The 26,426-nt window shown below is 42.7% G+C and overlaps 1 protein-coding gene across 1 annotated transcript in view; it reads left to right on the top strand.

Moving 5' to 3' along the window:
• Positions 1 to 601: 601 nt before the first annotated feature.
• TG (thyroglobulin) overlaps positions 602 to 26,426 on the top strand; it is a 240,109-nt gene continuing 214,284 nt past the window's right edge. The window contains exons 1-8 of the mRNA XM_075588461.1: positions 602 to 806; positions 1,485 to 1,593; positions 6,061 to 6,158; positions 7,229 to 7,432; positions 11,530 to 11,689; positions 19,389 to 19,495; positions 20,392 to 20,535; positions 26,133 to 26,315. Coding sequence (XP_075444576.1) covers positions 602 to 806; positions 1,485 to 1,593; positions 6,061 to 6,158; positions 7,229 to 7,432; positions 11,530 to 11,689; positions 19,389 to 19,495; positions 20,392 to 20,535; positions 26,133 to 26,315 — 1,210 coding nt within the window. The remainder of the gene's footprint in view (positions 807 to 1,484; positions 1,594 to 6,060; positions 6,159 to 7,228; positions 7,433 to 11,529; positions 11,690 to 19,388; positions 19,496 to 20,391; positions 20,536 to 26,132; positions 26,316 to 26,426) is intronic.

Raw genomic sequence — 26,426 nt, 5'->3', positions numbered from 1 at the left:
ACTAATTATACTATTTTGCGTCTTTCAGAGAACCAGTCTATTGTATCCTAACTAAAAGAGCAGGAAACTGACAACACAAAAAGTATCTTAGCAATATCCTGAGCAGGAAGAAAAGAAATGTAATTTGGCAGAAACTGAGTGCCTTTAGGAATTATTTTTCAGCAAAAGGCTGACTACAGAATCTTAACTAGTTATGATCAGACAATATGGATGCTTAACACAAGTGTAGATTCTGGCCTGACATACTGGTCTTAATAATGTCACACAGCAGGAGACCAAAGAGGAAAAGATAGTAGAATAGGAGTTTTTTTTGGAAGGCAGCGAGAAGGAGATGCAAAAGCAAACCGTAGTGAATAGAAGCCTGTAGCTTGTATCTTATAGCAGCCCTTTGGTAGCCTCCTTAGGCAGGTCCAGGGTGTATCAGGAGAGACACGAGAATTCTGTAATTAAGCTCAAACACATAAGACTGCTGGTTAGAAGGCTGACAATTGCCAGCAGTATGTTCCTTTGCTGAGTCTTTAACCACCGTGCAAATTAGTTGGCTGATCTTGTGCAGGTTTGGGGGAGCTTTTCTCTCTGGGCTGCCTTAGGCAGATCCAGGATGCATCAGGAGAGCGAGGCACAAGGTGGAATGATGAGACAAACACAGAGCAAGATAAAGTCACCCATCATTCATCTGAGTCTGCTTCCCATTGTGACTGAAAGCAGACTAAATACTGACACAACATTTAGGGGTCAGTTGTGCGGAGATTGTGCAACTTCATGGGAGTTCCTGGACAATCTGAAAATGTGGCTTTTATGGGAAGGTCTGTACATGTTTGTCTATGAATGTGTATGTTTTACAAGTGACATCAAAAATATTTGTGCATTATTTAACAAAATCCAAAATAATGTGTCATTTATAGGATAAAGAAGTACATACTGTACACCTTTCTCTGTAGGATTCCTGCAATGTTTGGGAACTGAGTGGCGCTAATATAAAACCTTTAGATAAACGTTGTCCTTACTATACAGCCGAGGTGGGCAACCCTGTTGCCAAATCGCCACAAGTGTGGTGAATTTGACTTTGCCAGCTCCCACAGTAAAATAAACTTTTTCCTGACGGCATGTGCTGGTTTTCGCTTTCTGAACGAGTGAATGAAGTGAACCAGCAGCAGGTGATAGTGCTGAGGTGAGGGAAGCAGCAGCAGGTGATAGTGCTGAGGTGAGGGAAGCAGCAGGTGATAGTGCTGAGGCGAGTGACGCAGCAGCATTTGATGGTGCTGAGGTGAGGGAAGCAGACGAACAGTGAGTGTTGTTTTAAATGTTCAATTGAGCAACCTAATTTCTCAAATTTTACATGGTGTGGCAATTTTCACTTCTCATTCGCCACACCTGTGGCTATAAAAATAGGTTGCCCACCTCTGCTATACAGTATGTCCATTTGCTTTTTCTATGACTAACAGCGCAATGAGTGAAATAACAAAAATATGTGTTTAATGCAGAGTACCAATTGGATTCTCAAACTTTACGACCATGTGAACTTGCAAGGGAAAAGACTTTCCTAAATGGAGAAGACTATATCCCCCAGTGCTCCACGGACGGTTTGTACAGGTAACTGGGTTGGGTTTTTACGTAGCTCAAAAATTAATTATACGGAAATGATAGAAACCTTATTAGTCGGGTTATAAAACTGTACATTTAAAAAAAGAACGTCACTGATCACAATGGGGTCTGTGTATGAAAGCTCAAATATAAGTGCAAAGTCTCTCCCTCTCTCTCCCTCTCTCTGCCTCTCTCTGCCTCTCTCTGCCTCTCTCTGCCTCTCTCTGCCTCTCTCTGCCTCTCTCTGCCTCTCTCTTCCTCTCTCTGCCTCTCTCTCCCTCTCTCCCGTGGCTAACAAAATGCTTTTATTTGTGCGAGCTTTCGAGATACACTGATCTCTTCTTCCGGCTATGTTACATTGAATAAAGCAGGCAAGGTTTAACTTAAAAACAGTGCATCTTAAAATGTGGCTAGAGCTCATCCCTCCCCCCTGTGTAGTGTGCGATTTATGACTTTAGGTGTTAAATAGTCCCTGAATGTGAGGGATGTAAGGCCTGGGACATAGTACATTGAAGCTCGCTGAGGCGCGCTCCTGCTCTGCCTCGCCTGCTGAAAATTGGGCTTTTTTCTGTCCTTGCAGGCGAGGCAGTGAGCGCGCTCAGGGGGTGGGGCGGAGCGGAGGCATGCCAGGAGGCAGAGCGGGAGGCGGGGCTAGTCCCCCGCTCCCATTGGATGGGAGCGGTCACGTGACCGCTCCCCCGCTTCCCCGAGCGGCAAATTTCAAACCCGCCTGTCTGTTCCAAGTTTCTCAGCCTCCGAACGCATCAGCGCGCATGCGGAGGGGGAAACTATAGCCGCGCTGATGACAGATGCAGGGGCTTTGTGCATCTGCTCAGCGCGGCTCAGCCCGCCTCAGCGACGCTTAAACTTACTATGTCCCAGGCCTAAGAGTGTGTGTATGTAAGTATGTAAATAAAATTTATTTATTTATATTTACATACACACACACTCTTACATCCCTCACATTCAGGGACTATTTAACACCTCAAGAACCACCCAATGTAATAATATTAGTATATTTTTATGCAATGTGTCGGCACAGATCACTTTCTTGATACAGTACACAGATCCCAAAGCGATAAATGGGAGGTTAAATCTAAGCACACAAACACTGTGGGCAGTGATTCGAGATCTAAATCAGCCGCACATACAGTAACACCACTCCAACAGTCATTTTGGGGGCTCCCACTTAAGACTTTAATTTCTCCTGCGTGCGATGAGTATATAAACAACGGTTATTTTATTTTATTTGGCTTTATTCTTTGGATATTTTTGTTCCATATTTCTTTGTTATACAGATGTAGTAAGACTCACTATCCCCGGCTAGACGTGTCTGTCGTGATCATGCTGGGGGGGTGAGGGGGGGTGACATGCTTCTGAATGGGGGAGGTTCATGCATCTGAATTCCCAGCAGTGGCCCCCGCACCAAAGCCGCCAAGTCCTGCTACATCTGCATTTTTTTTTATAATATTTTTTTTAATAGATTTTTTTTTCAGTTTTGGGAGCTTATCTATTTTTATATCGGCCTTTACAAAATTTATGTTGATATACTGATAAGGATGATATTAATTGTCAACTTGTCCCCTGAATCTACTACATATTTGAAATGTTATCTATGCAGATCTCCAGTTTCAGGACAAAGGTTTGCTCATGCATGATGAGCTTCAGTTTGCTGTGAACATCCTGCCTCTTACATTAATGGACCATTCGTTGACATAATGAATGCTTATCTAGTTACTTAGATATCTTGATTACCTCAATGACTGATGGAAAACATCAGCAAAATAAACATTTGACAGTGAGATTCAATGTGCAACATAATTGACAGAGTTTGTGCTTTATTTATACTGTGTTAAGTGGAATTCGTCCCTCCAGGCTGCTTATCCAATGTGACAAGTTACAAAACTTTAGAATTGTTTAGGCACGCAGCAGTCAGTATCAGCAACTGCAAAATAAAGCAGGAAACACTGTATATTTTTTAATGCTAAATATCAGAAACTAGTTAAACCTCCAACATGTTGATGATTGTGATAAATCCAAGTCTTTCTCAGCTGTCACAAAAATGGCAAATGCCTCTTAGTTTGCCAGCAATTAAAAGTGAATTCCCCCCCCACCCCATATAAACCAATGATTTACTTAATTTGGTGCACTAGTGAATTTTGCACATGCCATGTATATTTGGGTGTGGAACAATTAAAATAGCAATGATTTACAGTTTTGCTCGCAAACTTAAACATTTTGATGCCAAACTTAAAAACAACAAAAAAGGTTTCCGAACCTTCTGCCTGTGAGTGAATTTCTTAAACAAATTCTCCTTCTCATATGAAGCAGGAAAACTTCAAACATCTCAGCTACAGTAGATATTCCATTGATACTGGTAGTGACCAATAGTGAATGAAGACATTGCTTCATACTACTAACAGCTGTTCTGTTAAGTCCGGCTTGCTGTAGTTTATAGTTTATAGTTTATAACTTCAAAAAACAAAATGAATTCCAAAATGGGGGCTGCACCGAATTGAAGGTAGCAGAAAGGAACCCTCAAAAGGTCATCAGAATTGGTGAGGGCGTTTGGCCGGTAGAGAGAGAGAACACGAACAAAGAAAGAGACAAACACACTCAGTGGCCACAAAGTCTAGTTGATGGTTTTTTGCATTGCTCGTTCGCTCAGCCAATTACAGTATGAAGTGCCATTAATGGTGATTAATGACATTAGTACATCTGTAGCTTCTTAGTCATTCCTTGAAATCTGGATATCTGCAGTTTAGACACTACTTACTATTTGAGACAGATGAGCAGGCTGCAGGACCCTGTGATACCCTCCTGCCTCTCTTTCTGTAGCCTGCACGTTCTGAGGCTTCCATCACTTCTGTACTCACCATAATCTTATTGGGTGTCAGTATTTGCACTGATAGAATTAAATTGCAAGCAAACATTTGGTGACTTATGGTGCCACATCAACGACTTGTCACAAACATGGCAAGAAAGTAAACATCTCTTAAATGTCTACATAAGACATTGTTAAAACAGAATAAATAATCTAAAGATATACAGGGGCACTTCTAATGCCAAATAGAGTACAAACAAAATATAAAGAGGATAAATCTTGGTGCAAGCTAGCCCATCCCTCCTCCTATGTTACAAATGGCTATAACAGTATAAACAGAAAAATTAGAATGGAGGCTGTAAGAGGCAGGTGCAGGCGTACACACAAGGAGACAGTGTTGGGGAAATTAAAACATGGCTTAATTTTGCCTGTCCCTTTAAACAGCATTTTAAGGCAAAGCATATATACAAAAGAAACAAACACCTATCTCTTGTAAGGGCTAACTTACTCCCCCAGTCCCTATCTGCAAGACTGGGAGGAAAAGCCCCTTACCAGCCTACCACCCCAAAGTCTCAAGCTGTACTTCAAAGCAGGTGGCCCTTCAGGTCAGTGGTGTCCTGGTGTCTTGATCTCAGCACAGCCTTTGTGCTCAAGACAGTATCTCCTCTGTCAGCACAGTTGTGAATGTGCTAAGGAGTCTCTGGGCTGTCCCCAGTAGGATTTTTTATTACCCAGGTGAAGCTGGTTAATTGACTAGCTGCAATCAACCAGCTCTCTGCTGGATTTCTCAGACCACTAGAGGCTTTTATTTCAACAGGGATACGTCCCTGTTACAGAGGCACACAGGTAATGCTGCAAAAATTGCTGGGCTTTACTGCATATTACTGCTGTGGCAGCTTTTAATCTAACGCTTGCCGGGAGCAGGCCGGGAGCGTAGCGGGTCTGCTCTCCGTTTAAAAATTGAGTTTCCCGCGCGGCGGCCGCTTCAATAGATAAGCGCTAATGGCGCTTACTATTGAAAGCGCCCGAGGCGCGGGAAAACCGGCCGGTTTTCCGCCGAAGATAAGCGCGCGCCGCCCGCGCTATTTTTAAAATGCGGGGGCAGCCGCATTAGGTTTAGCCCGGCCGCCACTGTATGAGCAGAGCTACAGTTACAGATGTAGCCACCAGTTAGAACACTTGTACCTGGGAAATTCTGGAAGATTCTGTGGCAGTCTCACAGTAAATGCCTCAACATTTCTGTGAGATTCTTAATGGACCATCGTATTAACAGAACAAGGGGTCCCTGCAGTCCCATTCAAACTGAATCAAACTGAATGGGAGTGCAGGGACCTGCAGTGTTAATACGATGGGCCATTAAGAATCTCACAGGCATGTTGAGGCATTTACTGTGAGACTGCCCCAGAATCTCCCAGGCAAGAGTTATAATACTGGTGGCTGCATCTGTACGTTTCAGTTCACAGCCCCTTCCTCAGACTGAAAGCCACACTCTAAAATGTCTGAATGTATATACAGCATTGTTAAAACAGAATAAGTACATACAACGTCTAATTGATTTAGTTAGATCTGTAAAACTGTACCGAATGTATTAATCTATTTATATAGATCTTTCTAAAGATAAAATGTAACAATCTTTTTTTTTTTTTCTTGAGGAACCTACAGTGCAATAAAAATGGCCGCACCTGCTGGTGTGTTCATGCTAATAGTACAGAAGTACCAGGAAGTAGACAAATCGGCTCCCCTGCAATATGTAAGTGGATCGCATTGTATTTTTAGGATTTCATAGACCTTCTGCTAGATTTAAAGAATACATTAATACAAAACGCTTTGTTACCAATTCACATAAACCCATATGTAACAGTGTTTCCCCCACCCGGTGGGGGATTTGGCCATTACCACGGTGTATGGTGCATATACCTGCTGGCAACAGGAAGGCTAAGTCGTCCGCCGGTGGTAGTGGGGGGACAAGACCAGGCTTCTGGGGTTCATACCCTACATATCTCTTTAGCAGTGCAGCGCCTCCATCTGCCGTAGGCTCCAGGAACTGAAGGTGATCTCCCACGGTAGAACAATTACCTCGCCCCCCAGTAAGGTCACGCACCAGGCAGGAGGTATAACAACAGGAACGGTTTATTATCTCTTCTGTACAGCACAGTAACAAGGCAGGTTTCTGCCTGATGCAGTACTTCTCAGCTACCACTGAAGGATGGTCCCTGAACCGTCACTACAGGCCAAGTGCACCCTTAGCCGTCCTAGCTCTTCCCCACCTCCCTAGCAGAGGCAGATGTATGGTCCATTCTCACTCTCCCCCGGAGGGAAGATGACTAGAGAAGGCCCAATGTTCAGGCTCTCAGCTGTGTGACTTTCCCCTCTCAAGTGGGCAGAGGAACTACTGAATTTGGGTGGTACCTGCCCTTAAGTACATCCAGGAGGAGGGCACCTGGTCTGTCTCATGATTGGTCATGCCCAGGCCTGATGTCACTGCCTCCCGCTGTCATTCAAGTGCAGTACCAAGGAAGATGAAAACCCCACTTCAACTACTGGCAACCTAATTGTACCAGGATTTACTGCCAGGAGGGAAGCAAACTAATAGCCACAGATGGCATGGCGACACATATATTTGGCCAAACCTACTGTATCATTTTTTTATTGTATGTCTGTTCCATATTTTTGTTACTTTGTGATTATGATTAGATGAAGAGGTCCATAAAAAGAAAAGGCCATTCCCAACACACATTCTTCTTTCGATTTTTTCTCATCATGAAACAAATGATGCTTGCGGGCTTGTTTTATTAATACAGCTTTTTATGTATACTCTAGGCTTATCTTTTTGCCAGCTGAAAAAGCAGCAAATCTTGGTGAGCGGGTATATAAACAGCACCTCAACATCCCACATTCCACAGTGCAGAGATTCTGGAGAGTTTGAGTCTGTGCAATGCAACCAAGATCTTAGACAATGCTGGTGTGTGGATTCTGATGGAATGGAGATCTATGGAACACGGCAGACAGGAAAACCAGCACAATGTAGGTCAAGTATAAAGTATGTAACTAACACAATGTAAGCATTAGTGTCAGGGGTAAAGTATGTAACCAGCACAATGTAAGCATTAGTGTCGGGGATAAAGTATGTAACCAGCACAATGTAAGCATTAGTGTCAGGGATAAAGTATGTAACCAGCAAAATGTAAGCATTAGTGTCAGGGATAAAGTATGTAACCAGCACAATGTATGCATAGCGCTCAAGTATAAGGTATGCAACCAGCAAAATGTAAGTCAAGTATAAAGTATGTACAGTAACTAGCACAATGTAAGCATAGCTGTCAGGGGTAAAGTATGTAGCCAGCAAAATGTAAGCATTGCTGTCAGGGATAATGTATCTAACAGCACAATGTAAGCATGGCTATTAGGGATAATGTATTTAACCTGCACAATGTAAGCATAGTGGTCAAGTATAAAGAATGTAACACAATGTAAGCGCAGTATAAAGTACCTATCAAGTACAAAAAAATATAAAGTAGAATTATAGCAATGTCCATGTCAAAACTGCACAGAATAATGTATGAATCTCATTGATCCCAGGGGGTGGTATAGCAGTTAAGTATAACAATTCAAAAACGGGGAAATACTATAGATAAGTCATAGAGAGTTATACAAAATATTGTATTTTGTGTTTTTATGACTTTTATTGGACTAACAAAAGCGTTCTTCAGAGATGTACTTGTACATGAGAGTTTAAGGACTGAAAGGGGATTGGGCACTAAAAAACAATATGGATTAATCCAAATCCCCCATTGAATAGAATCTGATCTGCGGATTCCACAATCTATGGCCAGAATGTTAAAAATCGACACACGGATTAATCCACTGAGAGAGAGAGAGATATATAAACCCTCCCTCCCTTGGATTTTCAGATTACTGTCTAAAATAAGAAATCTGAAACTGTGGATTTGATTTCTTGAGACTGATCCGTGAAAATCCACAGACCAAAGGGAACCGACTGATCCGAGGTGGATCCGAAGCTGAAAAGAAAATGGCCCAACTCTATTTATAGGCATCTAAGACATGTACATATAACCCCTCTTTATTACCCTAGCCTAATTTATGCATATACCAGGGCAGGGGCCTGAGTCCTACTCCCCAATATGGATGCAGTAACCAGAAACTGGCTGAGGCCTGGTTAGATCAGATAGCCTGACACGTATTTGAATAGCAAAGTTTGGTATTTATGAAATAACCACCCCAATAATCCTGTTCTGATCCTATCAGAAGGACCCACTATTACACGCATGCAGTTGCCACAATATTTAACCCCTGTGTGTATCGCTGCACTACCGTCCATCAGTGTCTCTCTTTTGGGACCCAATAACCCCATATTATCAAGGGGCACTTGTGGGTGCAAGTACAGTGTTGGAGCTCGTTTATATATTTGGTTGTACAGTTGCAGGCCAGTTTCTTCACAAAGACTTGGAGGAACTCTTATGTACAGTACTGTCACTGGTACTGTAGGGCTGCAAATAGGATCCACTTGTGGGTTACTCACGACTCCCAGGACATGGTAGGCTGCAGCTTGTCTGTGGACTGTGGCCGTCTCTCCAAGGCCACTCTGATCCTGTTGAACTGGGAGAGTTCTGTATGTGTGCAGATCTTTGTCTCCACCACTCGTTGGGACAGGGACCGCTATCCTCCTAGTCTCTGTCGCTCTGCCCTCCTTGTGCTCCGCTTGGAAATCTTAACTTCTCATTTCTTAGTTCCTCCCCTCTTGATAGCCAATCACATGAATCCTTCGTTGGGTTCCCAGTCATTGGCTCGAGACCCTGTCCATCAATACTTAGGCATCCTTTCAAGGAAGTTACATACATATAACTGTGGTCATCATTATTCAATTTCCTTGCAACATCTCCACACACCAATTTATTTGTCTTTTAGTGGAAAAGTTATTTAAAAAAAAGAATTGATCAATTTTATCGCCAAAAAGGAAAATGACAACTACAAATGACTGAGATGTAAAACTAAAGTAAATGAGAAACAAAGTTTACATATTAATATATGGGAGGTAATTCTCTATAGACCAGAGCCGTTCGGTCCGTTTTTGTTCGAAAACATTTACTGTCTTCAATGAGAAATGTCAGCCAAACACGGACCGAATGGGTGCTTTCAAATTTTAAATATGACACTATGGGCCCAATTCTATAAGGGGTGCTATGTTATGACACCTTTCAGGACTGCAAGACACCTTCTGATCCATTCATGTGATTGGATGTGACTTCTAGGAAGGTGTATTACTGTATGGAGAAGAGTCCATTAGTGAATATGGCCCATAATGTTTTTAAAAATATAGACCCCCCACAGGACATACAGAACAGCCGTAGGAATTACAGTACAGCCAAGTACAGCCACAGGACTTCCAGTACAGCCACAGGACTTCCAGTACAGCCACAGGACTTTCAGTACAGCCATATTAATTACAGTACAGCCAAGTACAGCCACAGGACTTCCAGTACTGCCATAGGAATTACAGTACAGCAATGTCCAGTCACAGGACTTACAGTACAGCCATGTATAGGCACAGAACTTACAGTACAGCCATGTATAGGCACAGAACTTACAGTACATCCATGTATAGGCATAGAACTTACAGTACAGCCATGTATAGGCATAGAACTTACAGTACAGCCATGTACAGCCGAAAGACTTACAGTACAGCCATGTACAGCCGAAAGACTTACAGTACAGCCACAATACTTGCGGTACAGCCATTAACAGCCACAAGACTTACAGTACAGCCATTAACAGCCACAAGACTTACAGTACAGCCACGTACAGCCACAATACTTGCAGTACAGCCACAGGACTTACAGTACTGCCATAGGAATTATAGTACAGCTATGTCCAGTCACAGGACTTACAGTACAGCCACAGGACTTACAGTATAGTCATGTACAGCCACAGGACTTATAGTACAGCCACAGGACTTACAGTACACCCACAGGACTTACAGTACAGTCATGTACAACCTCAGGACTTACAGCACTGCCACAGGACTTGCAGTACAACCACATGACTTGCAGTGCAGCCACAGGACTTACAGTACAGCAATGTACAGCCACAGGACTTACAGTACAGCCATGATGACATGAATCCGCATGTTGTGTTCGACAATTGACTTGCTTAAAGAGTTGGCATCCATTTTGCTCCATTGTCCTGATCTCTCTCTGCTCCGGGAACCTGTACCCCCAAAATAAGAACTGCTGGAAAGAAATATAGCACTAACGCAAATGGTGATCGTCTTCATCAAAATATGGATAAAATATTTTGGGGTATAAAAATATATTTATTTTATACGATATCATTTCCATATCCTGGTGTGGCTATGGAGCAAAAGTGAGGCACTTTGTCTCCACAAACAATATATTTCTGTTGTTTACATACGCACAATTATATCTTGAGGGCAATGGTATAATTAGCAAATAGACAAATCAACCCTGATGCTACAACACCAAATAATTAGTAATGTCATCCTGTATACATCTACTTGGTAATCATGTATTGTTGATATAAATCATTAGCGCTAATTACTTTGTGACCTTTGTCATGTTATATGTACGGTAAATAGTCAAATGCTTGTCTCTTAATTTACAGGGTACCATCAGTATCCTGGAACATTTTGTATTGCATATTAATTGAGAATGGCAGAAACCTGGATATTGTGAAGACCGTACTGTATATCTGACCCTATTTCTGTGTATGTGCATCTAGTGAGTCTCATAAGGATTCTGACTTTTACTTCAGCATTGCATCTAGATGTTATCATTTATCGTGAGTCAGAGTCCAAATTAAATACATCTGCACACTATCTGGGTAATATGAAGGAGTAGTGCTTACGGGTGAGTGAATCCTTTTGGAAGTGATTCTTTCCGGTATGCAGATGGAAAGGAAGACGGGCACTCTGTCTGGTGTTCATCTAAATCTGAGTTTATTCACTTTACCGATGTTTTAGTCCTGCAGAATTGGCAAGAGTCTGCAGTGCAATAATCCCATGTGGGTATAATGTACCCAATCCATATCGTACTATTATTACATTCCTATTCACAATAGTTAACATGCAAATTTAATTGTTGTAGGTCCACAGAGTTGTGAGATTAGAGATCGTCGCATCCTTCATGGTGTTGGGGAAAAGACTCCTCCTCATTGTTCTGACGATGGGGAATTTTTGCCTGCCCAGTGTAAACTTGTCAACACGACAGACAAGATGGTAGTTGATGTTGTTACCAGCTTCAGCAGGTAAGATTCCCCCCCCCCCCAAATATAAGTAATAGAATGAACTAAAATCAATAAGTAGATGTTCATTGCAGAAGACTCACACAGGTGAAGGATAGTGGGTCAATCTGACCTGCATAAGACAGCACAAGTCAGAGAGTTGTACCTTACATTATGTATGATATCAAGTTGGAATACAGAAGTTAGGTGCACTCACTGGATCTATATAACTTCCTTCAGGGGCACAGGGATCATCCCCCGCTGGGGAGACCTATAATACAGGATACATCCTCCTAAAACAAGAAGGAACCAGCACTCCAGAGGTCTTCATACAAAAAATACATTTTAATCCACACAGGCTGACGTTTCAGTCAAATACACTGACCTTTGTCAAGATTTCTTTTTTGTATGAAGACCTCTGGAGTGCCGGTTCCTTTTTATTTTAGGAGGATGTGTCCTGATATCAAGTTGGGACATAATTTGGGCTCAGGAATTTGTCACTCATTGATTCTGAAGGAATCAATCATTGATACTACGGAAATGAAGAGCAACTGATTTGTGTTACTTCTATATTAAGCTGTGTAACCTCTCTCTCTATTATTATTATTATTATTATTATTATGGCTTGACAAATTACCCAAAAAGCTACTCGCCCAACCAAAAAAGCTACTCGCCACCAAGCCCCGCCCCCACTTAAAAAAAAACCATTGAATAAATTCCTAATTAGAACTAATAACAGCATTCGTTTTTGAGATTAAATAAACTATGTTTTGTATTACATTTATACTTTACTAAAATGAGTCCTTTTCTCATAGTTACATAGTAGATGAGGTTGGAAAAAGACATGGGTACATCAAGTTTAACCTACTGTATGACAAATTTAGACGAAAGATACTTTATCCTATATCCATACTTACAGTATATTGATCCAGAGGAAGGCAAACAAAAAAACCCCAGTGATACATTATCCAATGATCTCTCATAAATGGAAAAATAAATTCCTTCCCTCTGTTTCCCTCCTCCTTCCCATGTATTTCTCTCCCCTCAGTCTCACCTCTCACTCTCCCCCCCCTTCCATCAATTACCCACTCTCACTCAATCCCTCCCCTCCCACCTCAGTAGGTTTTTCTGCCAGTGAGGATTAATGCCACGGGTGTCCATGCTTCTCCACTTCATGGGCGAGAGAAAAATGATACCTTTTTAGATGAGTTGTACAGCCGTCTCTTCACCTGCAGCCGTATCCATCTCTATCTGCAGCATCTTCCCGCAGTGCTGAATCTAGATAAGATACAGGGCTGGCCAATACCCTGGATGATATAGGTGTCTGAATATGGGTCACCGCATCATGAGGGACAAGCTATATGACCATGTTCGGTCATTTACGCCATCAAAGGGACTGGACAGGACACGTAACACTATCCAGCCCCCTTGATGATGTAGATGATCGAATATGGTCATAAAGCGTCTCCCTCTAAACCCCCCCATAACGTAGAGACCCATAATCGGGCATCAATGTCATCCGGGGGGTTGTAAAGTCCTGTATTTTACCTTCAGCGCTGCAGGAAGACACTGCAGACTGGGATAGAGACGGAGAGATGACTGCGCAGCTCTTGTAAAAGTATAATTTTTTTCTCCAGCAGGTGGCGCAAACAAATTACCCCACAGCATTAATCCTCCCGGGCTGCTTATTGTTCTCGGGACTTTGGTCCACCAGACCACAGTGCAGCCGATTCAGCTGCGGGTGAACGCGAGAACAGTATGCTTTGCTATATCTGTAGTGGGGCTTAAGCTGTGATATGAATAGAAATTGATCCTTTGACAGGTTGTCTTTGCATAAAAATATGTTGAATTTACTCAAATATTTGCTTCTTTCTTATTAATAGAAGATTTTCCATCGTTAATGTGCAGTAGGGTTCCAGAAAAGAGACAGAGATGAAAATTCTGCTACCATTTTTTTAAAATAACATGTTGAAAACACAATTAAAGAATGTTTATTCAACCAACTCCCGGGTGGTTTTGGTGCTACCACATGTAACAGGAATGTGTTGCATGTCCCCAATTGCTACCGCCGATCCAGTCACCATGGTCCTGGCTATAGATGGGCGCACATTTAAAAAATCACACGTTGTTATTATCATTAATATCTCCTCAGTAACTGTTTGAAGTAGCTGATGATTGCTTTGGGAGCATGGTGGGAACTGCTTTGTGTAGGGGCGGCTGGACAAAGTGCTATGTCGTGTCAAATAGCATCAACCTTGTCTATAAAGTGGTTAGCGCGTTCTTGAGCCATAACGGAAGTAGTGGGAACTGGCGTGGTCGGGCATAAGGAGAGAGTTGAAATTGAAAAACAGGTGTTGTGGATTGAAGGACATGGATGGAGTAGAAGTAGTTTTTATTTACAAATCAACAGGGTAGCATTATAGGAAGAAAGAATGAATTTGCAGATGGTAAAATCGGCTGTGGAGTGTGACATCCTCCATTGCTGTTTGGCACTACGAGAGCATTTCTGCAGGTATCATGTTTTCCTGGTGTGCTATGGTTGAGGCTTCATGGGATGGTACCAGCAAGTTGAGGTAGGAACAATCTGGTGAAAGGTAGATGAGAAAGAACTATTGTATAGGGCCTAGTCAGGGCAGGAGAAGGTGTTTAGAGGAAAGAAGAGGGTTTGTGGAGAAGTAGAAAGCTGAGAAATACAGTATCTGTGTTACATAAGTTCCTGTAGGTGTGAGAAAAGGTTGATGAGATGAGGCAAAAAGTAGAGTGAGGGTGACGGTGAGGAGATGGTGATCACAGAGAGTGCACAATGAGTTTGAGGGAGGAGATTTACGGGAGATTTTAGGTTAGTAAGCTTGGCATTTGGAGGTGGTGTTCATATGCTAGGGTTGTCAGGTGTCCAGTATTGAACTGGACTGTTCTGTATTTGGACACTGTCCAGTAATAAATTAGAGGTAATACAGGACATGTATGTGTCCGGTATTACCTCTCTGGACATAATGACCTGAATGGCTGGGGGGGAGGGTGGTGGGATTTCCCTCCTGAGCTAGGGTCTTGGGCAGCTGCCTCCATTCTGATTGGCTGCTGCTGGGTAATGCAGCCAATGAAGAAGAGGAGGTGGGTCCAAGGAGAGGAGGAAAGAGCATGGAGCGGAGAGAGGTGCGTGTGTGTCTCGAGCGTGTCGCAACTTTCACCATTGTGTCCAGTATTTTTGGAGAAGCCACCTGGCAACCCTATTCATATCTGCGTACAGAGTAACATTGCAGTAGGGAAAACTATACAAAAACACAAAACACAAAAAACAAAGCACATAGAGGGACACAATAAAAAATTGGTACTTTATATAACAAATTAACAAGTTAAAAACTTACATGCATAACAACATCTCGTAAGACTATCCTCCCCACATAGAGACATGATGGTGTATCAGGAACCATCACCCTCTGGGTGTAGATGGAAAGATCACCCAAAAGGAACAAAGGGCCTCATGCAGAGAGCAGCGCTATTTAAAATTGGAGAGGGGAATAAAATGTAGCTTTAATGGAGAGTTTTTTTCTCCATATGCAGAAAGGGCATAAAACTGCATTTAGAATCCTTTCTGCATATGGAGAGTTTCAACCGGCGATATGTGCGCTGGTGAAACATGTTTTAAAAAAAGCGCGTTTTTTTTTTCCTTCTCCCTCTGGCCGCCGACCTCCAGCTTCCAGCCAAGTTTTTTTGGCGGGGGTAAATTGAGAATTTCTCTCCATGTTATTGGCGCGATCAGCCACTAGATGGCGATCGCGCCTTTCTGAATAGGGATATTTTTACATGAGGGGAGATTTAGGTTCTCGCCGGTAGCAAGGCGAGTTTAAAAAAATAAATAAAAAAATGGCGCTTTTTTTAAAACTCGCCAGTACCTGCCGTTCTACAGGCATTTCTCTCCAAATAATGCCGCTATTCACCTTACCGCTGCTCTCTGCATGAGGCCCAAAGTCTCCGTTTTAGTCCCACTTCCTGTGGAGGAGCTACAGCACAGCTGTGATGTCGGTCATGGTTTCCTCGTGGGTTGGGGATGACATTGGATGTCTGTCATCACAGCGTCTGACATTTAAAAATAATGTGATGACCTCAATACCTCTACGGGTTTCGCGTCATTGGAAGCGTCATCAGGGGTCTATGTGAACATGGGACATTGTGGAAGAAGTGGTCTGAGAACTTCTATGGAGTGTTAAGGAGATTGTTTTGGGAGCATAGAAAAGGTTAACAGGGAAGTGAGAGTGCAAAGGCAGTTCCAAGAAAAGAAATTCTTTTTTTTAAATAATATCTGGCTAAATTAGAGAATTTCCTTAGGTTTTCATGTTAAAAGTTTGAGTTAACATTTTGCAAAAGTTTCAATTTTTTTTTTTTGAAAGTCCATTATAAAAAGACAATATGTTGCTGTAATGCGCTCAGGGGTTATGCTGGCAAAGAGTCTGATCTCGTGTGTAGTTCTGTCGTGGAGGGAGATCTGTAAGTGTGGTCTGGTGCTTAGCACTTGGATGGGGACCAAGAGGTAAGGCAAATCGATTTCTTACCTCATATGTTAGTCCCCCCCCAAAGAGGATAGTGCAATCAAAGCAACCGGAGCTGCAGTGGCTGTGCCAGAGTTGCAACTGTGTGTCCAGTGTCTGTGTCGGCTGTATGGACTCCCATGCTCCCTCCGTCGTGTGCTTCCTGGGTCTCAGGTAGAGATAGATAAAAATGAAAGAATATCCGGAGCAGGAACTGAACGTCAGAATCCAGAATCCAAGGTGAGCAGCACTCAGGTAAGTTCAAAAAAGGGCTTTATTTGGACAAAGAGCAATCTCCATGGACACCTCCTACATGTTTCATGCCTGCAAGGCCCTTTATCCTTGATAAAGTGCATTCTAGGCGTGAAACATGTAGGAGGTGTCCATGGAGACAGCTTTTTGTCCAAATAAATCCCTTTTTTTTAAAACATTTGCCTGAGTGCTGCTCATGTTGGATTCTGACGTTCTGTTGCTGCTCCGGATGTTCTTTAATTTTTGTCCATTATAAAAAGGCAAACGGAATTTTGGAAAACGTACTTAGTTCTACCTGGTAATTACACAAACCATTTGATTACAAGAGTTCCACCAGGCCAGGTGTTCAGCTTACTAGTTTCAGATGCCAAGCTAACTGAATCACAGATGAGATGAATGTTCCTGAGTAGGAGTAATTTATGAGTGTGTCCAGGTCCCTGCGAGATTGGCCTATCTGCCTCTTTCTCCCAAGTAAATGGGAGTTAGCGCCTGTTTGAGGTCATTAAACCGCTTTAATTAAAATGACTAAATCCAGGTTCCGTTTCAGAGTGCTGTGTACATTTACCCTCCTCTTTGTGAAGCAGGACACCTGTGACTGGCACTCAGAGGCAGAGGACTGTCAAGTAACAAATCTCTGCTGGGGGACTAGACTGTTCTTTTATTTGTCTTGTGTTTGCTGTTTTGTTGCTATAAGAAAACAAAACAATCCTGGTGATCAGCCACCCACACTGCCACGCAATTCCACGCCATGCCACGTCTTCACCAGGGATGAATGAAACCTGTAGCTTGCTGGGATGTTTTCTTTACATGGTATTAAACATTTTTTTAACAGATGTTTTCTCTACATATTGGTGTCTCCTCTGGTCTAATCGTCTGCACATTATGTAATGGTGAATCTCTTATTAATAAGGAAGGAGCAAACACGAGTAATACATATAATATATGAGTGGTTGTCTTTGAGTCTAACCGGTTTAGAGGATTTTTTCCCCCATTTGGATACTTGTTATAAATGTGTGTCTTTATCTTGTAGCGCATCATTCTCGTGTATAAATGAATCAGCCAGTGCCACCTAATGATTGATCATTTCGTTTAGACGGGACCATTGCCCTCTACTGGGAGGTCTACTCACTTCGCTTTAACATGACTTCAAAATACTTTCAGACATAACCAAGACACAATAAATAAAAGAACAGTAAACAAAGCAAATAACGGGCAGTGGTTTCAGACAGTCGTTTTATTGTGTAAAGCCGGAGTGGCCATCTCCAGTCCTCAAGGGTCACCAACAGGTCAGGTATTCAGGATATCTCTGCTTTAGCACTAGTGGCTCAGTCGAAGCCACCTGTGCTGATGCAGGGATATCCTGCAAACCTGACCTCTAGGTAGCTCTTGATGACTGGAGTTGGCCACCCTTGGTGTAAAGTAATAAGATCCCAGAGAAATCTTTGTAATTATCACCACACTGTAAAATGTTACAAAACAGTGGGCAAGATAAGCACTCAATCACTGAAAATAACCTTAAGTAATTCATTTTTTGTGAACGAAACATTTTCTTACTTATGTTCAAACTTCACAGAATACAGGAGTACTTTCACAATGACATGACAGCAATGTTTCAGGCCAACCAAATCCCCGGATCTTGCTGTCACGTCTCTGAGATGATGGCATATCATTCTTTAATATTCTGTAAAAATATTAATAATGTATTCACAAAATGGATTATTTTAAATAATTTTCAATACATTTTTTTTTTACCAAATCCAACCCTGGTTTTTATTTATTTATTTAAAAAACAAGATAAGTATACAGAAGTATGCAAAACTGTTTGGCATGTTCTCCAAAACGCATGATTTTGAAGTCCACACATTTATGTCTTTTTATTTTCTTTTTAATTGGGACCTTCCACGGAGTGTGCATGGTACAAAATAAGAACCATCTAATAAATGGGTGGCCAACCCCTGTCCTCCCTGATTGAGCCACCTGTACTGAAGCAGGAATATCCTTAAAACCACCTGACTTGTTGGTGGCCCTTGAGGACTAGAGTTGCCCACTCCTGATCTAATAGGATGACCAAAAATCACAGCTAGACTTCTCTTACATGAGTATATTTGTACGCTCTCCAAACTCAAGGTGTACTGTATGTACTGTACAGTTTACACTCTCCAGAGGAAAATATTCTCTGTGGCCAATGAAGTACAGATACATGTTATTTTTTATTTTATTATTTATAAAATATTTTACCAGGAAGTAATACATTGAGAGTTACCTCTCGTTTTCAAGTATGTCCTGGGCACAGAGTAAAACAAATAGTACATGGTTACAAGTACAGTTACATAAATGAACAGTGTATACATTATATACAAGACATTGCGTACACAGTTAAAGAAAATATATATTATGAGCGTATGAAACAGTTACAGACCAGGTTAACATGTAGTGTGCATGATCAAACATCAATGCTTGGTTTTGTCAGGAACTCCTACTACAGATGAAACTAGACTTGTCTCCGGAGCCACGGCTTAAAAACGTAAAGCCATGACTCTAGAGACAGTGCTGCCTTGGTTGCGATACAAGGGGTCCATGCTTCTGGCTTGGACCCTCCGCAACGATAATCCTCCAGCATCGGGGGAATCCAGTGCCAACAACAGTATGTCTTGCTACATCTGTTCTACATGTCAATGACAGGAGAATGACTTGGGACTACTGTGACTGGACATTAACACCTTCTTCAGAATAACTAACATCAGCATACAACTCTACCAGCTTGTAGGAAATGTCATTACATATTCACTCCAGTCTTCTTCTGCTTTGTAATTACAACTGATCTCCATGATCAGCAAATCCCTTCAAGCTAATTCTCACAATGCATGTTTTATTGTTACCTAAGAAGATTACTTGCAAAGGTCCCCAACAGAATACGTATTAGCATAATTGCCTTTTCTTTATAGGTTTCCAAATGCCTTCCAGTCATTTACTTCCCTCCGAGAATCGTTCCCGGAGATCTCTGGATACTGTTACTGTGTTGATAGCCTTGGACGAGAGCTGGAAGGCACCGGTGAGCATTACCAGCTCCCCTCGTCACTCGCTTCCGTCCTCCGGAGAAGTATCACATACTGAATTTTGATTTAATGTTGCATTCCTGTTGTTACACTTCCTCCTAATTTATACTCTCGGGGATTCCCAGAATTGTTAAGAATTCATCAAAAATATGTCGGAAAAATACACAACTGTATCCCGCATCGCCACTATATTTAAATAGTACCCAGAAAACCGCATATATTATAAAAGAACACTCCATTATTGTAGGTCCTCCCTGTGATCAATGCCAAATAAGTGGTAACATCACTATGTCTAGCTAGGCAGAGGTGAATAATGAGTTACTATTAGCACATGGAGAAGCTAAGTAGAAGTAACTCCCATTAAACATACTGTATTAGTCCCCTTAACTATATTTTAATTACTATTTATAAGGCGTTGTTTGTGCACGCGTTAACTCAGGGGCGCTCAACTCCAGTCCTCAAGCCCCCCCCCCAACTGGTCCGGTTTTCAGGATATCCCAGCTTCAGCACAGCTGGCTCAATCAGAGGCTCAGTCTTCGAAGACTGAGCCTCTGATTGAGCCACCTGTGCTCAAGCAAGGACGGATTGAGACACCTGTGCTGAAGCAGTGATACCCCTAAAACCTGACCTGTTGGGGGGCGTGAGAACTTGAGTTGAGCCCCCCTGAGTTAGCTCGTGGAAATGACTGCCTGTTCTTTTTTATTTTAATGTAACATTTTTGTTCACTGATTTAAGATAACTTGGTGACTCTGGGCTTATACTGTATACTATACATAGAAAGTGATGCAAAATCAGTGAAGAGAGATATTAAAGAGTTCCAGAACTGCACTACGAGCTCCAAGTTACTCTGTGTAATCACATCTATTTCCTCCTTATTCTCTACATCCTCCAGGGTTGGAATTGTTGCTGGGCGAAGTCTATGATACAGTCTTTGCAGGACTATCTCCGTCTCGCACATTCACGGAAACGGTCATATATCGTATTCTGCAAAGGCGATTTCTAGCAGTGCAGCTCATCCTATCAGGCAGATTCAGATGTGAGTACCAAACCAGGAATATGATCTTTGTCTATCTCATTGGTGGCCAACTCCAGTCCTCAAGGGTCAACATCAGGTCAGGTTTTCAGGCTATCTGCTTCAGCACAGGTGTCTCAATCTGTGGCTCAGTCATAATGATTGAGACACCTGTGCTGAAGCAGGGATATCCTGAACACCTGACCTTTTTGTAGCCCTTGAAGACTGGAGTTTGTCACCTCTTGTCTATCTGAACCATTTGTCATACCTGAAGAAAATCCATGTGACGTTGATCAAGCTGCAGTTTCTCCCCTATGCCCCTCTGCCCCCCCCCCCATAGGTTGGAAACATGGGGTCCCTGTAGCTGAGCCATGGTCATTTCAGTACTGAAGACCGCCAGGTTCCCGAGACACATACAGGGAGCGCTAGCACCGGCACTTTCTGGTTTGTTTAAGTGCCCTGCCTCATGCAGGACAAGAGGAAGCCACAACAGAGGATGCTGGGACTTCCTATAGGCCTGAGTAATGCAGGAGATTTATACCTCCATTTTGTTTCCCCTAGAAGATATATCAGAAATCAGGGGTCCCTGGAGATGAAAATACAACGTTTCAGTTCCAGGGACCCTCTGTTTCCCACCTATGGAAAAAAGGGGTCAAATTATTTAAACTAGGGCGAACTGCTGCTTTAAGCTTGCACACTAAAATATTTGTTGGATTAAAAAAAGTATATTTACATTTTTAGTGTCACTCTTTTTATTTTGTACATGGTTCTCCAGAAGAATGTCTTCATTTCTAGGACTGTAGAAACGGTATTGTGCTGGAGAAATGCAGATCACTACAATGCACCGATACGATACATACAAACAGAGAGGGCTCACAATGTGTTTCTTTACAAGGATTTGCATCATCGCCGATACAATGGAAAGAGCTTGTTATGTACTGGCAACAATACCAATCATGTCTTCATTTTAACGATGTTAGTGACCTCACTAACCAAGCTGTATTTATTTATTCTTTGGGTGGAGGAAACAAAACAACAAATAAAGTCATTTGTTATCAAGGAAATCTTTGAAGTATTGTAGCCACCAACACAATAACAACAAAATAAACTCTGTCGAATGAACCTGAACACAGTAACAAACCTAACACCATAAGAGAAATGTACCACTGGTTGCTGATCACTGGTATAACCGTGACGGAAGTGGTTGAAATTGTCATTATTACTCCAGTAGAGATAACACTGAACATCCCATGTTCAGCAGTAATGTTACTGTATTTCTGAATGTAGATGTATGCCCTCACAGTCTGTCCTATCCGGTCCAGTGCAGACATGAGTCATAGATTATATAGGTTTTAGTGATAGTTTAGTAACATTTATATTTATACGCAGACTTTGTGTAGAGTCTGTCAGTCAGGTCATTTTACAACATATGGTTTCTCGATTGAGCTTGTTGTTTTTTTCTCTCTCAGTTTATTGATTCCGTCCAATCCATACTGAGCGCACACTGCATTTTCTGTCCAATCCATACTGAGCGCACACTGCATTTTCTGTCCAATCCATACTGAGCGCGCACTGCATTTTCTGTCCAATCCATACTGAGCACACTGCATTTTACGTCCAATCCATACTGAGCGCGCACTGCATTTTACGTCCAATCCATACTGAGCGCGCACTGCATTTTACGTCCAATCCATACTGAGCGCACACTGCATTTTCTGTCCAATCCATACTGAGCGCACACTGCATTTTCCGTCCAATCCATACTGAGCGCACACTGCATTTTACGTCCAATCCATACTGAGCGCACACTGCATTTTCAGTCCAATCCATACTGAGCGCACACTGCATTTTACGTCCAATCCATACTGAGCGCACACTGCATTTTCTGTCCAATCCATACAGAGCGCACACTGCATTTTCCGTCCAATCCATACTGAGCGCGCACTGCATTTTACGTCCAATCCATACTGAGCACACTGCATTTTACGTCCAATCCATACTGAGCGCACACTGCATTTTCTGTCCAATCCATACTGAGCGCGCACTGAATTTTACGTCCAATCCATACTGAGCGCACACTGCATTTTCCGTCCAATCCATACTGAGCACGCACTGCATTTTACGTCCAATCCATACTGAGTGCACACTGCATTTTCTGTCCAATCCATACTGAGCGCGCACTGCATTTTACGTCCAATCCATACTGAGCGCGCACTGCATTTTACGTCCAATCCATACTGAGCGCACACTGCATTTTCTGTCCAATCCATACTGAGCGCACACTGCATTTTCCGTCCAATCCATACTGAGCGCACACTGCATTTTACGTCCAATCCATACTGAGCGCACACTGCATTTTCAGTCCAATCCATACTGAGCGCACACTGCATTTTACGTCCAATCCATACTGAGCGCACACTGCATTTTCTGTCCAATCCATACAGAGCGCACACTGCATTTTCCGTCCAATCCATACTGAGCGCGCACTGCATTTTACGTCCAATCCATACTGAGCACACTGCATTTTACGTCCAATCCATACTGAGCGCACACTGCATTTTCTGTCCAATCCATACTGAGCGCGCACTGAATTTTACGTCCAATCCATACTGAGCGCACACTGCATTTTCCGTCCAATCCATACTGAGCACGCACTGCATTTTACGTCCAATCCATACTGAGTGCACACTGCATTTTCTGTCCAATCCATACTGAGCGCGCACTGAATTTTACGTCCAATCCATACTGAGCGGCACTGCATTTTCAGTCCAATCCATACTGAGCGCACACTGCATTTTACGTCCAATCCATACTGAGCGCACACTGCATTTTCTGTCCAATCCATACTGAGCGCACACTGCATTTTACGTCCAATCCATACTGAGCGCACACTGCATTTTACGTCCAATCCATACTAAGCGCACACTGCATTTTACGTCCAATCCATACTGAGCGCACACTGCATTTTCTGTCCAATCCATACTGAGCGCACACTGCATTTTCTGTCCAATCCATACTGAGCGCGCACTGCATTTTACGTCCAATCCATACTGAGCACGCACTGCATTTTACGTCCAATCCATACTGAGCACACTGCATTTTCCGTCCAATCCATACTGAGCACACACTGCATTTTCCGTCCAATCCATACTGAGCACACTGCATTTTACGTCCAATCCATACTGAGCACACTGCATTTTACGTCCAATCCATACTGAGCGCACACTGCATTTTACGTCCAATCCATACTGAGCGCACACTGCATTTTCCGTGCAATCCATACTGAGCGCGCACTGCATTTTCCGTCCAATCCATACTGAGCACACACTGCATTTTCCATCCAATCCATACTGAGCGCGCACTGCATTTTCCGTGCAATCCATACTGAGCGCGCACTGCATTTTACGTCCAATCCATACTGAGCGGCACTGCATTTTACGTCCAATCCATACTGAGCGGCACTGCATTTTACGTCCAATCCATACAGAGCGCTCACTGCATTTTCTGTCCAATCCATACTGAGCGCGCACTGCATTTTCCGTCCAATCCATACTGAGCACACACTGCATTTTCCATCCAATCCATACTGAGCGCGCACTGCTTTTTCTGTCCAATCCATACTGAGCACACACTGCATTTTCCGTCCAATCCATACTGTGCGCGCACTGCATTTTCCGTCCAATCCATACTGAGTGGCACCGCATTTTTTGTCCAATCCGTACTGAGCACACACTGCATTTTGATGCCAGATGTCATTGGTAGGGGCAGCTGCCTCTGTATAGTGTGTAATTGCTGCTACTGTACACTGGCGACACACTTTATTCGAGCTCGGCTAGTCCCACGAATTCGGGTATACCCGGGTGTATTGAGGTTTGTGACTGTTTTCTGCCCGAGTGCATTGAGGTATTTTCCAAGCAGGGATTGAAGCATTTTATTCCCGCTGGCTGCAATACTGCACAGTATATATATATATATACTGCATTACAATTCATGAATTTATGCCATCTGGTAGACACGCGAAGCATTGCAGCCTATTAAATCCTAATCATTATCATTTAACAGATCAGCCGCCCGTCAGCCAGGCATGAACCCAGGCTGGGAAGGCAAACGCAACGGGGCTTGTCAGAGGTGAGGAGCGGCGCATTCCAGGTATCTGCCAGGTACATACTGGGTATTTGCTCGAATAAAGTGTGTCGGTGCAGTATGTAGGAGAGGTGACTAGCTTAGTGCGGCTTTGGAAATGTCCCTTTGGAATACAAAAAAAACAGGAATATATTGAAACCAGCCAATAATACCTGATTTACAATAGGAATGGTCTATTTTAACGTCAATTATGGTTTTGAAAGCTTTTAAAGCAGCAGTTTGCTGCAATGACATTTTTTTAAAAGTGCATTTTTAAATATACTTAAAGACACACCTTGTCCTATCGAATGCTGTTTTAAAGTTTTAAATCTGATGCTGCTTCCAGGTGAAATTAGTGCTTTAAATGTTATGTCTCGGGGATGTTAAAATGGAGCTCTCTCCAGAGCCCAGCGCAGTCGAGCTTTGATCTGTGTAGAAGCTCTGATCTAACTCAGGAGAGCAGTCCCTGCTCTCTCAGCACAGAAGAAAGACAGGGGGCAGAAGAAACCACTTTTTTGTTTAATAGCAGGACCTTCATAGGGGGGCAAGGTACTGACAGTCTACGAGTTCGAGGCCTCTGGGGGAGATTGCGTACACAGAAGAAGATAGTGTAACCCATGTCCAAACTACAAGATGTAAAAATGAGTGTCTGTACATTGTGCGTATGATACAATAATGGAGGGACTATTTGTGATTTACACTTATTTAACCAGCTCTAAGTACATCCCACTTTATGGATCATTATTCTTTTGCATGTGACAATCAATGGATAATAACAATAAATAATATTAACTTTATTTCATATAGCGCTTTTCTCCCAATGGGACTCAAAGCGCGTCACAATTACAGTACAGTGCGGGGTACGCAGCATTGTGCATAGGAATTTTACAGACACTGTCCCCGTAGAGATGAGCTTACAATCTTATTTTTTGGCACAGGGAGATAAAGTGACTTGCCCAACGTCACAAGGAGCTGACATTGTCACTGTTTACAGTCAGTGTCTTTACTCACTGTGCCGCTCCTTCAGCACTTAAAGAGGCTATGCAAGTCCAGTTTGTTTTCTTCATTTTGTCCTTTGTTTAAGGTAGGATTGAAGCCGGAGGTCTCCGGGCTGAACCCTATTACTTGCAGCTCCCGAGACCCCCTGCCTTCAGAGATACATACCTCAGTAGGTTGTGCCGGTAGCCAGTCCAGGCGTCACATAATGGCTGCTTTTCAAAGCTTGCGGGCCAATAGGAAGCCGTGACGTCACCCGGTGTGGCGTCCTATTGGCCCAGGAGCTTTAAACTGCAGAAAAATACAAAGAGATATTGGCACCCCCTTCGGAGGTAAGTATTTCTAGAAGCAGGGGGTCCTCTGAGCTGAAATTAACGGGGTTCAGCTACAGCGACACCCTGCTTCAATCCTGTATTACAAAATTAAAGGGGAAAAAAAACAGGATGTATTGCTCCTTAAAGACATTTTAATTGTGGAGTTGTAAATTGTATTTGTCTTCACAGGTCCTTCCACATGTGAAGTCCAGAGGTTCACTGCCTCTCAAACGGGAGACATATTTGTACCCTCGTGTGATGATAATGGTGACTTTCAGTCTGTCCAGTGCCAGACAGGAGGTCAGTGTTGGTGTGTGGATTCCAAGGGACGTGAAATCTATGGAACCCGGAAACAAGGAGGATCCCCAAACTGTGGCGAGTATCAAGGGGAAATAATTAGTGATTCTCTGAAATATTTATTACAGTGCACGATAAATACTTCAATATTCTTTAAGTAATGAGAAAACATAAACACGAGGATTT

The sequence above is a fragment of the Ascaphus truei genome, chromosome 2 (assembly GCF_040206685.1).
Source record: "Ascaphus truei isolate aAscTru1 chromosome 2, aAscTru1.hap1, whole genome shotgun sequence".
Classification (NCBI taxonomy): Eukaryota; Metazoa; Chordata; class Amphibia; order Anura; family Ascaphidae; genus Ascaphus; species Ascaphus truei.
This window is presented reverse-complemented; position numbering and strand designations above follow the sequence as displayed.